The 16,514-nt window shown below is 55.3% G+C and overlaps 1 protein-coding gene across 1 annotated transcript; it reads left to right on the forward strand.

Annotated features, from left to right (window-relative positions):
- The first annotated feature begins 2,858 nt into the window (after positions 1-2,858).
- On the forward strand, positions 2,859-12,281 carry DOLPP1 (dolichyldiphosphatase 1). The gene is made up of 8 exons (XM_041727097.1): positions 2,859-3,034; positions 6,780-6,880; positions 7,141-7,225; positions 7,321-7,420; positions 7,651-7,749; positions 8,272-8,400; positions 8,838-8,927; positions 10,779-12,281. The coding sequence occupies exons 1-8, from the start codon at positions 2,959-2,961 to the stop codon at positions 10,813-10,815; spliced, it is 717 nt and encodes a 238-aa protein (XP_041583031.1). The 5' UTR covers positions 2,859-2,958; the 3' UTR covers positions 10,816-12,281.
- Positions 12,282-16,514: the final 4,233 nt, after the last annotated feature.

Genomic DNA, 16,514 nt, shown 5'->3' on the forward strand with positions numbered 1-16,514 from the left:
CTTTCCCTCTCCCTCTGCCCCTCTCCCCTGCTTGTGCTCATTCTCTTTCTCTCTCTCTGTCAAATAAATAAATAAATAAATAAATAAATAAATAAATAAATAAATAAAATCTTACCCTCCCTTCAGAGCTCTGCTCTGTCCCCACCACTGCTGGTGACCCTCAAAGTTTGGGGTGGATAGGCCTCTGCCAGCCCCCTTCCCCAGCAGCTGTCCCCTCCTTCTCTCTTGCCCTTTCCACTCAGCCACACAGGACACTTGCTTATGCTGTTCCCTTTGTCAGGAAAATGCCAGTCTGGATAACACCCTCTCGTGTTTTTTTTTGTTTTTTTTTTTAAGGTTTTATTTATTTATTCATGAGAGACACAGAGAGGGAGAAGCAGGCTCCATGCAGGGAGCCTGACGCGGGACTGCATCCTGGGACTGCAGGATCATGCCCTGGACTGAAGGTGGCGCTAAACTGCTGAGCCACCCAGGAGTCCCTCACCCTCTCATTTTATAGTTCCTTGTCCCTGTCTCTTCCTCCAGAACACTCTCCCTGGGGTGAGAGGACTCTGGAGTCAGGCCTGGGTTTCAGGGCTCTGCATCTCTAGGCCTATTTGCTCATCAGTAAAATGGTTGCCAACCAAGGAGGGGCAAAGCAGACCGGGTCAGGATGGCTGCCCTGTGCCAGGGAATTATTCTGGGAAACTCACAGCCCACTCCTCACACCTCCTGCTTCTCACAGGCTAATAATGGCAGTGCCTGAGGGAGCTGAGGGCAGGTGACAATGAGATGGGATCAGCTGATCCAGACAAGTCCAGGCTGGGCTGGGTGGTAGCTGAGTACAGTTGGGAGGGCCTGGGGCCCTCCTGGCTTGCTGGTGGGTTGAGTCACCACCATCTGTACTGCCCCCCACCCCCCCACCCCGACTCCTCAGCTCAAGCCATGGTTGTGGCTCCCATGGTTGTGGCAGAGTGAGCATCTCTGGTCGGTGAAACCCTCTGCTTTATTCTCACTTCTCAAAAGAACTTATGCTGTTTATCAGGTATGTGTGCTAGCACTGGTCTGGGCCAGACTCAAATATGTAACAGGCCCTGTCTTCATGTTGCCCAGGCTTCTCCGCATGGCTGGACCTACTTTCGTCACAACCCCCAGAGCACGTAGGAATGCAGACTCCACGGCTCCAACCCAGATCTACTGGATCAAGCTAGGCCACAGTGGGGCCCAGGAACCTGCACTTCTACAAGCTGCTCTTGGTGCTGCATGGGAGACTGCTTATTGGGAGACAGATAAGGAACCAGTAATGGTCTGCTGTGGCCAGTGCAGAGGTAGAAGAGGAGATGCAGGGGATCCCTGGGTGGCTCGGCAGTTTGGCGCCTGCCTTTGGCCCAGGGCGCGATCCTGGAGTCCCAGGATCGAGTCCCACGTCGGGCTCCTGGCATGGAGCCTGCTTCTCCCTCTGCCTGTGTCTCTGCCTCTCTCCCTCTCTATGTCTATCATGAATAAATAAATAAATTTAAAAAAAAGAAGAAGAAAAGGAAGAAGAAGAAGAAGAGAAGAAGAAGAAGAAGAGAAGAAGGAAGAAGAAGAAAAGAAGAAAGAAGAAGAAAGAAGAAAGGAAGAAGAAAGAATGAAGAAAGAAGAAAGAAGAAAGAAAAGAAAGAAGAAGAAAAAGAAAAGAAAGAAGAAGGAGAAAGAAGAAGAAAGAAAGGAAGGAAGAAGAAGGAGAAGGAGAAGGAAGAAGGAAGAGGAAGAAGGAAGAAGAAGAGGAGATGCAGAGGCACCTGGGTGGCTCAGTGGTTCAGCACCTGCCTTTGCCTCAGGTGGTGATCCCGGGGTTCTGGGAGGGAGTCTCACATCCAGAGCCTGCTTCTCCCTCTGCCTCTGTCTCTGCCTCTCTCTGCGTCTGTCACGAATAAAAAAGTTTTAAAAAAGAGAAGAAGAAGAGATGCAACTGGGAACCCAGGGGAGGCCTCTCACCTGGCCATGGAAACAGATTCTAGGTGAGAAAAGACACTCGAGCTAGACTTGGCGAGGCCAAGTGGGACAGGAGCGGAGAGGCGTTGCAGGCAGGGCCTCCTGGCTGGACTGAGTAATTCAATCTAGCCGCAGGGACAGCGGCGGCAGGAGGCGGGGAGGGGGGTGGGAAGGTGTGGCTGTTTACGCAGGGCCCTGCGGCCACTGGGAGGAATGTTTCCGGGAAACTGAGGTGTAGGTGGCAAACAGGCTTCTCCTTTAAAACACTCCCAAGATGCCAAGATCCCAAGAAGCAAAATAAACGTGACTGAATCAAAACATCTGAATGAGTGAATTGAAGGAAAGAAGGAGGGAGTCTGTCCCAACTTCAGTCAGGCCGCCCTCCACTCCGCAAAGCACTTAGGGCGCCGACTGTCCTCACCCCCGCCCCTCCGGGGGTCCCTCCTCCACCCCACACACTTTAACACAAGGGTCGGTCTTTGGCCGCAGTTTACTCATAACTAAAAGTGGGTCGGCTCAGACCCGAACGTGCGTTCTGACTAGCGCCCAACTCCCGCCGACCGCGGCCAGGCTGGGGGCACCGCAGAGGCCGCGTCCACTCTGCGCAGGTCCCAGGCAAACCGAAGCTCCCACCAAACTTCAACACGCCCCCCAAGCTAGCGCCTGATTGGCCTGTGCCGCTCACTCTGTGAGCCCGCTTCACCTTGTGACTGGCTGCTCTGTTCTCTGTTGTGCGCTGGAACCCTCCTCTCCTCTGATTGGCCAGGCTCCTACCTGTGCTCGCCCCGGATTGGACGCCGGCGCGGTCGGCTCGCATGCTCCGGGGCCCCGCTCTCTGATTCGCCGCTCGGGTCAGCCTCAGGGCCCGCACGCTAAATGGCTGCGCCGCTACCTGTATCGGCCTCCGATTGGGCACGCGGCGCCTCCCCGGCGTGATAGGTCAGGACCACCGCCCCCCTGGCTCCCCATTGGCTACTCGGCGAAGCCCGGTCTCCGGGTAAGATGGCAGCGGACGGACAGTGCTCGCTCCCCGCTTCATGGCGGCCGGTGACCCTCACCCACGTCGAATATCCTACAGGTAAAAGGCGGCCCCGTCTCGGAGGACGCCTTCCTGGGGCTGGCCTGTCATCCCCGGGCGCTCCGGCCCGCGCCAGCCCGCGGCGGGGGCGCCGGGGGGCCGGGGTGGGAACTGTCAAATAGTGAGCCTTGGAGGGGCTCGGCCGGCGCGCGCGCCGCGCAGGCGCAATGGTGCGGCGATGAGCTGGGCGAAATTGTGAGCGGCTCGCTCGCGCACTCTGCGGCTGCGCGGCCGGGCCGCCTCCCGGGTCCGGGAACGCGGGTGGGCTGTAATGGGGCTGGGGTCTGCGTGAGGCGGCAAGGGATGACTGGCCTGGACCCGAGCCCTTCTTCTCTGGGGCCCTGGAGGCCGAGAGGCCAGGCTCCCTCCTAGGCATGCAGGGAGTGCCTCTTTCCTTCAGACAGCGTCTTTGGGCTGCAAAGAGCTCCCCACTGCTGGGAGTGTGCAAACCGAGGCCGGGCAGCTATTCGTTGTTAGAGTACTTGTGCCACGCCCTGAGCAGGGAACTGCTCCACAACAGAGGGGGCCGGGTCAGGTGACTGGCAGCCCCTAGCATCTGACTTTTGGAGTTTCCCAATCAGACCCATCTCTAGAAGTGCAGGTTTTTCCGGCTGAGAAGTCCTTTAGCAACCGTTCTGGAGGCTAGTAGAGTGGTGAGAGCTCGGGCCTTAGGGTCAGAGGTGCCTGGGCTCCAGTTGAGGCTGAGGCCTGGTGCAAGTGACTTCACCTCTCTGTTCCTCAGTTGGTTCATCTCTAAAGTGGGATGATCACAGTGCCTTCCTTGTAGTGTTGATGTGAGAAACAGATTACAGGTGGTATGAGAAATGCTGAGTGCGATGCCTGGCACACAGTAAGCATTCAGTATGTAACTGCAGTGAATATTAGCTCACCTTTCAAGAACCATCTCAGGCCCACCTCACCCTCCCAGGGTAGGATGGTTGAGTGTTGGGTGAGCCTGGAGGCCCCTCACCGAGCCCTGGTTGCCCCAGAACTGGCCTGTTCACGCTGCTTTCTGGCACAGAGATGCCAGGGAACTTTGACCCTAGGTGTTCTGGGTTATGCAGGGGGTGGGGCAGCCCTGCCAGGCCTTCACCCTGCCTGCCCGCCTCATTTATGCCTCATTTATGCCTCATTTGTTCAGCCAGTATTCAATGAGCACCTCCTGAGTGCTAGGCCCTGGGCTAGCTCAGGGTTTAGAATGGTGAACAGGCCCGTACACTCCCTGCCTTATGGACTATAAAAAAAACCAAAACAAACAAAATACCCCACTTTACAGGAGGGAAACCAAGGGCTGAAGAGGGGAAGGGATTGGAAGGCCTCAGCATTTTCAGACTTCCTCTCCCTGGCCTCAGAGTAGCTTAGTTTCTCTGAGTGCTCACAAACCAGAAGAAGGAACCTGGCATTTGTGAGCAGCATGACACAGGGTGTGACAAGGGGCTCTTTGCAGGGATTGTGAGTACCTGGAGGAGGAGCCTGGGTGAGCCTGGGGGCCTTGTTCAAGGTCAAGTCACCTGCTAACTCTTCTGTGGCCCCTTTTGTACCCCTCACTACACCAATCCTTGCTTCTTCCCTTCTTTACTCATGTAGCATTGTTTTGGTTTTTTTTTAGCATTTTTTAAAAAAATTTTATTTATTTATGATAGTCACAGAGAGAGAGAGAGGGGGGCAGAGACATAGGCAGAGGGAGAAGCAGGCTCCATGCACCGGGAGCCCGACGTGGGATTCGATCCCAGGTCTCCAGGATCGCGCCCTGCGCCCAAAGGCAGGCGCCAAACCGCTGCGCCACCCAGGGATCCCCTAGCATTGTTTTTAAGCCTAGTTGAGTGCCAGGTGTTGGGCTGGGCTTGGGAGATTGAGCAGGGTGTAGGGACCCCGTCCCAGCTCTCCTGGAGCCTGCTGTGTAGAGGGAGAGAAAGATACCGGCCCCATAGCCACATATGAGTGCATCATTAGTGATGCCCTGGTTATAGATTCCACCACAGACTGAGAGCTCTGCAATGCTAGGAATATGTCTTTTTTTTTTTTTTTTTTTTGCCACTGTGGTGGCTACTTAATTTATGTTGCATTAACCCAGACAGCATCTCAGTTGGGGAAGCCTGTGTGTGCAAAGTCCAGAAGTGGGACAGGGCAGGGAGCATTCAGGGAACTAGAGTTCTGTTCCTGGGGACTGGAGCAAAGGTGGGAAGGAAGCAGGGCCAGGACTGTGCAGGACCTGATGAGCTGGCCTGGGGTAGGACTCATCCCAAGGGCAGAGGGAGCCATGGAGGGACTTAGATTATTAGAGAGTGGAGAGGCCAGAGCCTCTACAGCATCTGCAGGAAGGCCCAAGGGTAGCGCTGGTTATGGGACAGGCCATGGAGATGGCCCAAGGTTTGGGGGCACCAGCTTCTCCCTGTCCTCACAACCCAGTGCTCGGAACATTAGCTGGGCAGCCAAAAGCCCCAGAATCTTAGAGCTGAAAGGGGCCAGGCCATCATGTGGATGAGGAGACAGAGGACTAGGAAAGGGAAAGGTCTCACCCAGTGTCACCTAGCCAGTGGGCCTGGGGCAGCAGTGGCACTTGAACCTAGGTTGCTGGCTCCTTCCCCCATGCAGGTTCTCAGCCAGTCCTACTGTGGGTAGATGTGAGTAAGGCCAGGTATGTGACCATCTCTTCAGCCTGGAATCTGGGCTTAGCCCTGCGTGGGCACCTTCCTGCTGCCTGTGTGAGGCCAGGCTGGTGTTGTGGGCCATTTCCCATGCTGAGTTCTCCCAACGTGGAAGCGTCCTGGGTGCCAGGAGCTGAGCTGGCCTTGCCGCATCCAAGCTCCCACAGTTGTAGGACTTGAGTGCTAATAGCCCCTTTTCCCTGGCACAGGAGCTGAACCATGAGCCATGCATGCCCTCTGACCCTAGAGCGGCCACACAGCTGCCCTGTCTCTTAAGGGTGGAGGCAGTCTTTGGACTTAGTGTCAGCCCTGCCCTTAACCAAGAGGGAACGTGTCCTTACTGAAGAGGCTTCAGGGTCCTCAGCTCTCAGAGGGGCTCCTGGTGCCTGCACAGCCTCCTTTCCGGGCCTGTTAGGAGGGTAAAAAGCAGGTAGTAGGTAGCCAATTTCTTGCCAATGAGAGGCTGCCTGTTGGGCAAAGCAGCCTCCCCTCACTTGGTCGCTGTCAGACTCTGTGGTCTCCAGAGACACCTGGGTTCTGTTGGAGGCCCAGAGCTTGGCTGGGGCAGCCTCAGCACAGCACTGTGCTCCAGAGGCACCCATGTGCCCCGGGATGCCTCCTGGCACAGGGCCTGGCCTCTAAAGTCAGACCAAGCCAGATTCAAATTCCTGCTTTGGCAGGGTTATGGGTTTACTATCTGGACTAGGCCAGAGTGGGCCACTTGGATTTTAGGCCAGACTTCACTTCTTCTAGCTGTGTGACTTCAGACAAGTCACACAGCCCCTGTGGGACTCTTTCTTCATTTATAGAATGAGGCCAGTGAAGGCAGCTTAAAACTTATGATCTATGAAAACAAAAAACAAAAAACAAGCAAACAAAAAAACCCTTATGATCCATGAATATTAGGGCTCAGCCCATGGCTGAATTGGTATGGTCACCTGTAGACTAAGGCATCCACAGCTGTCTGGTCTGCCCTCTGGGCCTTCCTTTCTGGCTCAGGCCCCACTTGACCTGCTAGGTGCTAGCCCCTCTTCTGATTGCTGTGCTCTGTCCTTATCTTGTTTCCCTGTGCCCCCCTGCCCCCCTACTCACCCCAGGTGATCTCTCTGGCCACCTCCTTGCCTACCTGAGCCTCAGCCCTGTATTCGTCATTGTTGGTTTCGTGACCCTCATCATATTCAAGCGGGAGCTACATACGGTGAGTGAATACATCCCTGGCTGTCCCTCCTCTGCTCCTCCAATTCCCCCCACCGGGAGGGGGCATTGCACCATTTCGTCCTGGATGCTTTCCTTTCCCTGCCCTGTCTCCACCTTTCTTGAAGTTTGTGGTGCTTCCTGACTGGTTCCAGGGTGTTTACTGGTTGGGCTGGGAAGTTCAGTCAGATGCTACAGTCTTTGGGCGTGGGTGGCAGCCAGCAGGCACACAGAGGCCCAGCTGACCGCACATCTTCCTGGCAGATTTCATTCCTCGGGGGCCTGGCACTGAACGAGGGGGTCAACTGGCTGATCAAACACGTCATCCAGGAGCCACGGCCCTGTGGAGGTAGGTCCTGGGCTGCAGGGTCCGGGGGGGTGCCCCTGGTCGGGATGTCACTGGGAGGCCTGCATCCTCCCATCTTGCTCTGTTCTCTCTCCTAGGCCCCCACATGGCAGTGGGCACCAAGTACGGAATGCCCTCCAGCCATTCCCAGTTTATGTGGTTCTTCTCCGTCTATTCCTTCCTTTTCCTGTATTTAAGGTGAGCTTCTCCCCTGATCTGGGTGACCCTGACTTGGCCCAGGCTGGCCTCTGCCAGGGACTCACTCTCAGCTCTTTGGACACCCTTGGGGCTTGGCCTCCCTCAGGGTTGGGAGGAGCTGCAGCCAAGGAGAAGTTGCCCAGGCAGCATTTGGATGGGACCAGGGGCTGCTTGGGAGGCCTGGGCTCCAGGCTGTGGGCTGAGGCCGTCTGACAGGCCTGTTTTCCCAGAATGCACCAAACAAACAACGCCAGGTTCCTGGACTTGCTGTGGAGGCACGTGCTCTCCCTGGGTCTCCTCACCGCGGCCTTTCTAGTCTCCTATAGCAGGTATGGAGGGAGGGAGAGCCCTACCCCCACCCTGCCCATGGGGTCTTGCTGGATTTGTGGTCCCTGTTTGGACCTCTGTATGGACCCGAGTCCCAGAGCGTATAGAGCAGAGCTGGGAAGGGGGTCCTAGGCCTCTCATGTTAAAGGGCTAGAGGTCCGCTCCCCCTTCCAGCCTGGTCCTTGCTCTCTCCTCCTGGCCAAGCCCAAGGTTCTGGGGACACCTGCACACATCAGCCATCTGTTCCCAGTGTCCTGGAGGAGCTTCTTGCAGACAGACTCAGCTGAAGGCTGGACAGAAGGGAGGCAAATCCCAGCCGAACCATCCTTTCACTTCTGTGTTTGGAAGGAGCAGCTCCTTCTGGAAGTAGATCGGAGGCTATGTGTTCACAGGAATTTGTCCTCTCTGCATGTGTCTCCCCATGTGCACCCACAGGTCCCTGGGAAGCCAGTGCTTGGGCACGGGGGGATCGTGCAGGCCTGTGCCCACTGGGTCTCATGAACCTTCCTCTATCCTTGGCCCAGGGTCTACCTGCTGTACCACACCTGGAGCCAGGTGCTCTATGGGGGCATTGCTGGGAGCCTCATGGCCGTCGCCTGGTTCGCCTTCACCCAGGAGGTCCTCACCCCGCTGTTCCCTAGGATAGCAGCCTGGTAACCGCCTCCTGGCCCTGTGGCTGCCCCACCCATCTCTGCCCCCAGCCTCCAGCTTCCTGGGAGGGCGCTGGTGTCCCAGCCTCCAGCGGGCATGAGCTGAAGGCCCTGCTTGCTCGGCGTCCTCCTCCCCCAGGGGTTTCTTCAGGCCCAGAAGCCAAGGGGCCAGCCTCTCCACACCTAGGCTTTCAGGGACTTAGGAAGCAGCCTAAGGCCTGCTGAGCTGTACATACCATGGGGCAGTGCCCCTGCCTGGGTGTTGCACAGGTGACATGTCTGGGTTTCTCAGTGGCTCCTGGGTCACAAGCCAGGCAAAGGCTCTCTGAACAATGGGGGGAGGGTGCATTGCCAGCCCTGGGCACTGGTGGGGGAATCTGGCTTGGTGACAGGCTCATGCCCTGATGTGGTCCTGGCTTTCCGGATGTCTGTTTCTTCAGGCCTATCTCTGAGTTCTTCCTAATCCGAGACACGAGCCTCATTCCCAACGTACTCTGGTTTGAGTACACAGTAACCCGGGCAGAAGCCAGGTGAGTTAGGGGCCAGGAGACACTGGGGCCTGGCTCAGTGAGGGAGAACCCCACGGCGGCCACTGTACCCCTTTTTGGAGGGCTCCCCAATAGCCAGCCACTTGCCTAAGCATTTTTCTTGCACTACCTCATTGAACCTTCCCTGGGCCCCATTTTACAGTTGAGAAACAAGGTCAGAGAAGAGAGGAGTAATCACTTGACTGGGACTTGCCAATGGTGGATGTGGGAGCCGGGTAGGGAACCTGGCTGTCTGGCCCAGAGCTGTGTTTTAGCCCCTGTGGCCCAACACCAGAAAGCTGGGCAGCCGAGATTCTCAGGGTGTCTGTATGTGGACCCCCCTTGGGGTTGTTTCGTCCAGATGTTTTCCTACAGATGGGAAAACTGAGGCACAGGGAGTTGGGGCTGCCCAGGGATGCAGAGCAAGTCGGGACAAAGCTGAGCTTTGGAGCCTTCTGACTCAGCTCTCCCTTTCTACTCACCCCAAATCCTGGGTGCAGTGCCAACTGGGCTGGGGAAGGCCAGCTTTCTCCGCAGGTTCTGAGGCGGAGCTGAGTTGAGGTCAGGCTCCAGAGCAAGCCTGGGAGGTTTCCTGACATGCTGATGAGAAGAATGCTGGGGCCAGGTGTCGCAGCATCGGGGAAATGTGTCTGCATCATGGTCCAAATTATCCTAATGAGCTTACGAGTAAAGCCCTGGATCCATGAGGAAAGGGGATTTGAGGAGGTTAGGGCAGGCAATCCCATTACTGAAGAAAGGGCCCCAGCTGGCCCAGGCGCCCTGCCCCACCTGGCCCCACCTGGCTGGCCACCAGTTGCCTTCATCTACCAAAATTTCCACATGCAGGTGCTCTGTGCCAGGCTTGCGGGTAGCACAGAGAGAGACGGTCATGGCAGGCAGGGGAGACATGAGGAATGAAGCACCTGTCTGTGTGATCAGTGTCCTGGGCCTGAGAGCTGTGACAGGATCCTGATGGGGGCAGGGGGTGGTGGTTTTGCTAGCTGCCCTGTGGGCCGTGGACCTGAGCCTGGAGAAAGAGTGGGTCTGTTGAGGTTGGGTTGGGCAGGGAGAGAGCTCTCCACAGAGAGAACAGCACCCACAGAGCATCTAAGACAGAGGTTGGTGAGTCCACCAGACAGACAGAAGCTGCTATGATTGGAGCCCAGGGAACAAGGGGACAGAGCAGGGGATGAGGCAGAGGCCACATCCCGTGGGACCTGTGGGCTTAGTTTTCTACTTGTTAAATGGGACTCTAGACAAGTCCATTCATTCTTCTTTCTGAAACTTAGCCAGCCCCTCTAGAAAATGGGGGAGATTATACCTGCTTGCCTCAGGTTTCTGGGCCCATCGTGGATATAGCCATACCCCCAACCAGATACTCAGATCCTCTGTATAACCTCCGTCAGCAGTTCTGGCTTTGCATGCATACCTCCAGGTGGAGAACTGTCCTGTCCGTTGTCACATTAATGATAACAGAACCCTGCTCATGCTGGGCAGGTAATCCCCATAATCTGTAATCCCCATAATTAGCTGGATTCCAACTGGGTCCCTCTGGTCTCAGGTCTCTCATCCTGAGCCCTCCTCTTCCCCAGTCTCATGGCTGTGTTCCTGAACTCCAGGACTGAGACGTGGTGGGTTACAGGCCCAGCTGGAGACCTTGATCCTCTCTGGGTCTCAAATCCCAGGTCCCAGGGCAGGGAGCTCTAGTTGGCCCCATTTGAGCCAATCACTGGGGCTACTGGGGTAGGCAGTCACCCATTTTGATGGCACTGTGGCTAGGGCAGGGACAGCTGAGTGCCTGGATCACTGCATGCCAGGAGTTCCTCATTTGATACCCCCTCCCCCACTTTGTAGGAACAGACAGCGTAAGCTGGGGACGAAATTGCAGTGACTGATGAGTCCAGACCTGGCCTGCGTGATGTCTTGCAGGATGGACAGAATGACAGTCAGAGGGACGAAGCAGAGACCTCTACAGACCCAAGTCACCAAGTGGAGCCTTTTTTTTCTTATTTTAATTTTAACGAACAAGGTGGACCAAAGGGCCGAGCCAGCCCCTCAGCCCAGGACCCTGGAGGGCCTGCTGCCAGGGGGCCACACGGCCAGAGACCCTCGCTGTGCTGCTGCCCACCCCTAGCTGGGCGGAAAGTGCCCTTGGCGTAGGCACCGGGGCGTGGTGTAGAGGAGGAGGGCTCACACCTCTGGTCACAGGGCCAGGAAATCCAGGTGGCGTGAAAAATACACACTATTTATTTTTTGATTTTGTCAAGGCGGACGGGCTTTTGGAGATGGGGCCAGGAGGGCCTGCCTGCTCGGCCGTGGTTGCCCTACGTACAGAGGAGGGGCCAAGGTCAGCTTCCCAGGCCCTTTGCCCTGGGCCCAGGGGACAGACTGCCTTTCCCTGGGCTAGAGAGGTGGCCTGGGGGCCCAGGAGGAGGGGAGCGCCCTCCCAGCCACCAATGCCATTCCAGAACCTTGTTCAGTGTTTCCTTGTCTGGGGGGCAGAGCCCCGAGAGAGTGCGCATCTGGCGGCTGCTATCATTGTGCTCTACCCCGAATCGACCCTGCACCACAAGGGCTTTCTCTGGTCCCCTGTCCCCAAGACAATGGTCCCCTTCTGACAAAAGAGCCTGCACATGTGGGTGAGCAAACCCAGGCTGTTTACAGCTCTTTTTTTGTCCTGCCATCCAGTAGCAGTTAGCTGTCAACTCCACCCAAACAAAGTGCAGAGGAACCAGGAGCCAGTGAGGGGAGCAGAGCTGTGGGTACCTAATGTCTCTGCCCTCCCCTCCCTCCCCTCTCCTTCTCTCCCCAACCCCTCCCCTTCTTTCCCCTCGCTCTGAACACTCCCTTGTCCTCTCGACACCCTCCCAGAGCCTGGGCACTTGCTGAGGCATCCTTAAGCCTGTGTCCGGGGTATGGGTGCACAGATCCCCACTGTCCAGTGTGGAGGGCGGCTACTCCTGAAGGAGCCCAATCTCTTAAGTCACTCTCAAATGGAGTAAGAGATGCTTCCAGACTCCTTGGAAGTTTTAGAACTGAACCAGGCTGCTTGGGACCTGTATTCCCTCCCCCCTCAACCCTTTTTCTTTGTGGAGGTTCCTAATCTGCTGCTGAAGCACAATATTTTGGTGCTTTCTTTTCTCATTTGTTAAAGACAGTCTCCAAAAGCCATTCCAGATGCCAGGACCAGGGGCCTATTTCTGGGGAAGGTTGGTCAGTCCCTACATTTTCCTCCCCTTCCTTTCTTATTTTTATTTTGTACTTTTTGCCTGAGACAAGCCAAGTGTGAGGTGGTTTGATTTAAGAAAAATCAATGAAATTGTTTACTATTGTTTTAAAATAAAATCTTGAACTCTGGCAGCTTGAGCACCTGTTGCCTGAGCTCATGAGGAGACTGGTGGGGGAGGGGTGGCCATGGGGGACCTGTGACCCTGAGGGGCAGGGATGTGGTTAACACCATAAAAGCATAAGCATCTCCAAGACATCTAGTACTTTCCAACCCGCACACCTGGGGTTTAAACAACCTGTGTGACATTTCCTACCAGTGTCTGAGGGGACCTCATGGCCTATAGTTCAGTTACAGGTCCCTCTGACCCTGGTATGGTCCTGGCTGGCTCTGGTTCTGCCCTCAGCCCTTGAGAATAGGCCAGTGTGCCCTTCCTAAGCCTCCGTCGCCTCCACTCCCTGTTGAATCAGACAGTGTCTTGCTTTGAAAGATAGAGCTGCAGACTGAGCTGGGTGTTTGGCGGCCTTGTGGGAATGAGATGGGCACAGGTCACCGCCAAGGACTGACTGGCCCAGGGTAGGGAGTTGACTTCCTTGGTTCACAAAGTGGAGATGCAGAATGGCCACGTCCTCAGGGTCAGGGTGAATCAGAACTCTCTGTCCTCCCATGAGCTTGAGCTTGGGTTTGGATCCCTGCCCTGGGTCCGCAGAACCTTGACATTCAGTTACGTTGACTTCACCCCAGGTATGTGGTAAGAGCAAACAAATGTCTGGAGGAAACTTCCTCTGAGACTTCAGTTACTTGTGTACATTTTCTTTGACGGTTTTATTTATTTGATAGCACACAAGCAAGGGAGAGGGAGAAGCAGACTCCCTGCCGAGCAGGGAGCCCAATGCAGGGCTCAGTCCCAGGACCCTGAGATCATGACCTGAGCCGAAGGCAGATGCTTAGCAACTGAGCCACCCAGGGGGCCCTGTGTAAGTAGTTTTTAAATTACTGTGCATAAAATACAGACCGAGATGGCCCGGTGCAGAAGGCACCATGACTGAGAACCATCAGAAAGAAAGCAGGCAGTGGAGCAGACCCATGCATACTGGACGATACTGGAATGATCAGGCACAGAGTAAATTGTTTTACTGTTTAAAGGAAATAAAAGACAAACTTGAAAGTATCTGTAGGAGGCAGGAAACTCAAGTGAGATCTGGAAGATTTTAAAATAAATCAACAGTGAAAAATAGAATAGCTAAGAAACGAGAACCCAACAGGTAGGTATGAAGTCGACTAGATGCAGCTGAAGGGAACAAGCAAGCTGGACAGAATCCAGCAGGGATTTTCCAGGGAGGAGAGAGGAAAGGGGCTGTCTGGTGAGCCCTGGGGGTTCCCTGGGCCCCAAGTGGACTTGATGTCTTCACCCCTGTTGACAGCACCCCCCACCCATTCCCACCTTCAGGCAGCCTGACCTGTCCCATTCAGTCTGCTCCCCAATCCTAGCTGACTCTACTTCATACTTGATAAACATCTTTGAAATATCTATCTTCTCCCACCTGCCAGGTGGCTCTGAGTCCAGGGCACACCAGTTCCTCCCAGGAGGCAGCGAAGCCTCCACATGTGGCTCCCTCATCCATAGCCCAGCCTGGCCCCCTTCAGCCCATTCCTCAGCATCTTCCAAAGCACCGGTCTTGGGAGAGTCCCCCTGTTTGGGGCTCCAGGTGGTCTGGTTCTTCCCTCACTTGGCAGGCTCCAGGCCCTGCACTTTCCCAGTGAAGAGAGCTCAAAGCAAGCTCATGCTAACCTGGATAAGCCTTTAGGGGATCTAGGTAAACAATTTTCACCCATTCATTGGGTCACAGTTTCAAATTTTTTTATTTTTTAGATTTTATTTGTTCATGAGACACACACACAGAGGCAGAGACATAGGCAAAAGGAGAAGCAGGCTCCATGCAGGGAGCCTGATGTGGGGCTTGATTCCAGCACCCTGGGATCACTACCTGAGCCAAAGGCAGATACTCAACTACTGAGCCACCCAGGCGTCCCAACAGTTTCGAATTTAATAACATATTGCACAGGATCTATTTTTTTTTAAATATTTTTATTTATTTTTAATTTTTATTTATTTTTTATTTATTTTTGATAGTCACACAGAGAGAGAGAGAGAGAGAGGCAGAGACATAGGCAGAGGGAGAAGCAGGCTCCATGCACCGGGAGCCCGACGTGGGATTCGATCCGGGGTCTCCAGGATCGCGCCCTGGGCCAAAGGCAGGCGCCAAACCGCTGCGCCACCCAGGGATCCCCACAGGATCTATTTAGAGCCATTCTTTTTCACTCATACTTTGCAAAACCCCCCACAAAAACCAAGTTCTTCATCTGCATCTTTGACGTCAGGGTCTGCTCGCTCTCAGGGCCAACTGTTCTCTGGGTCCATTGGCTAAGTGCATGATGCTATCCTTAGAAATTTTATTCTAAGACAGAAGTGTCCATTGGCATAACATTCAGACAGTTGGTTTATTTTTCTTTTGTATTTATTTTTAAAAGATAATGAGATAGAAGGCACAAGTGGGACTTGACCCCAGGACCCTGAGACCGTGACCTAAGCCAACATTAGATGCTTAACTGACTGAGCCACCCAGGCGCTCCGACAGTTGGATTGAAAAACTTGATCTTGTAGGAGTGTGAGTGTGAGTGTCCCCAACACTTACCTCCTGGAGTGTCCAGAAACCAAAGAACACTTGCTTGTCCCCATCCAACACTTGCAGATTGTGAGGTCACACATCATGCCCTCAGGAGTAATGACTAAATCTGCGTTTCTTTGCCTCCCCCCGCCCCAGCATTCTGTATAACACTGATTGGGGTCCTCTGTGCTAAGTGTGTCTATTTCAAACAGTACTTTTTGGTCCTAGAATACAGAGTGAGCCCTGTAGCAGCAGACCTGTAACAACTCAAGCGCAGTGGGCCACCCTCACTCCCAAAGGATTGGTCTTTTGGGGGAAGAATCTTGCCTCATGATCAGACCCTATGCAGTCTTAGAACCCGAGCCTCCGGGAGTCTTGGGCATCTGTCCAGGCAATGTCCTCAGCCTGGATCACTCTCCCTGCTCCCCTGCTGCCTCAGGCTAGGTTGGGGTGTGCCTACCCAACTCCTGCAGTGGGCCCTGCTCCTGAGATCCCAGAAGCCTCCCCCCACCGCCCCCCAAGGGAGCAGCACCACCTCCACTGTACAGATAAGGACACCCAGGCACAGGGAAGCCAAGGGCCAGCCCAAGCTCTCCAATGGCAGAGCAGAGCCTGTATGCTGTGGAATCCTCTTGCAGGCCTTCTGTCACGGCCCCCGAGGGGAGGACGCTCCTGTACCCCTTCCCTTGGCATTAGCCCACCCCACTGGCTGTGCTGGGGTCCTGAGGAGTGGCCAGGCCTCGCAACACCCCTCCCCTCCCCATTATCCAGGCTCTACCTCTTGCTCCCTGGGATTTGGGGCAAAGGGGCATGTCCTCTGTTAGCCCCATCAGAGAATGAGGATGCAGAGTCCCCACCCTTGTGTGGCTGTGAGGAGGCGCAGTCAGGCCTCCCGGTGCCCAGTGCCCAGCACAGGTTAGTACCATCTGGTCAGTGCCTTGGTCAAGCTGGCACTTTCCGACTTCCCAGCTGGGGCCCTCTGTCCTCCTCCATCAGAGCCCTGGCTCCTTTATTCTCCACCCGCTGCCCTGGGCTGTCTGAGTGGGTGTGTTGTTGGGGCTGGGTGCTTGGCTACAGGGGCTTCTCTGGAAATCTGTCTCTGCCCTTTAGTGGCCTGGTGACCTTAACTTCTCTAAGCTTATTTCTGCATCTGAAAAAAGTAGAAAACTATAGGATCTACCCTCACATGATGGTCACAAGTCAGCCTGGTCACTCACAAGCTCAGTGACCTCTACCCCCTCCTCCCCTTTGGCACCTGCTCTTGGGGGGTTCGTGGGTGACTTCCTTAGGGCCAGTGTCACCTTTGAGGGAAAGGCTCTTCTCTCCGTAAGCAGCCTACTTGATTTTGGCAGAACGCCCTGCCCCTGAGAGGTTGTGGGGGTGGCTGGGCGGGGGGGCATGTATAGGGTTCTGATCAACTAGCCACGTGATCCGGTGTCTGGTAGCTCCTGACAGCACCCGGGGTGAGGCTGGGCTGAGCAAGGCTGCTTGGCCACCACTGCTGTTGGCTCGTTGTGGGGGCAGCAGGGTGAGGCCTTGAGTGTCAACTGCACACTGCCCAGCCCACCACCGCTGAGGTTACGAGGCCCCACAGCCCCCCGGGAGCCTCGTTCCCACCCACAGCCCATAGGACAGGGAGGCTCAGGTCTGTAGAGGCCGCAGCCTTGGGTCTGGTGCCACTCCTGGCTAAGTGCC

Source organism: Vulpes lagopus, chromosome 12 (genome assembly GCF_018345385.1).
Source record: "Vulpes lagopus strain Blue_001 chromosome 12, ASM1834538v1, whole genome shotgun sequence".
NCBI lineage: Eukaryota > Metazoa > Chordata > Mammalia > Carnivora > Canidae > Vulpes > Vulpes lagopus.

Bases quoted from the DNA above. Each gene is read 5' to 3' on its own strand.
- DOLPP1 (XM_041727097.1), top strand. From the start codon at position 2,959: ATGGCAGCGGACGGACAGTGCTCGCTCCCCGCTTCATGGCGGCCGGTG. The intron at 8,401-8,837 runs GTAACCGCCTCC...CTGTTTCTTCAG, and splicing joins TTCCCTAGGATAGCAGCCTG to GCCTATCTCTGAGTTCTTCC. The intron at 8,928-10,778 runs GTGAGTTAGGGG...CCCACTTTGTAG, and splicing joins GTAACCCGGGCAGAAGCCAG to GAACAGACAGCGTAAGCTGG.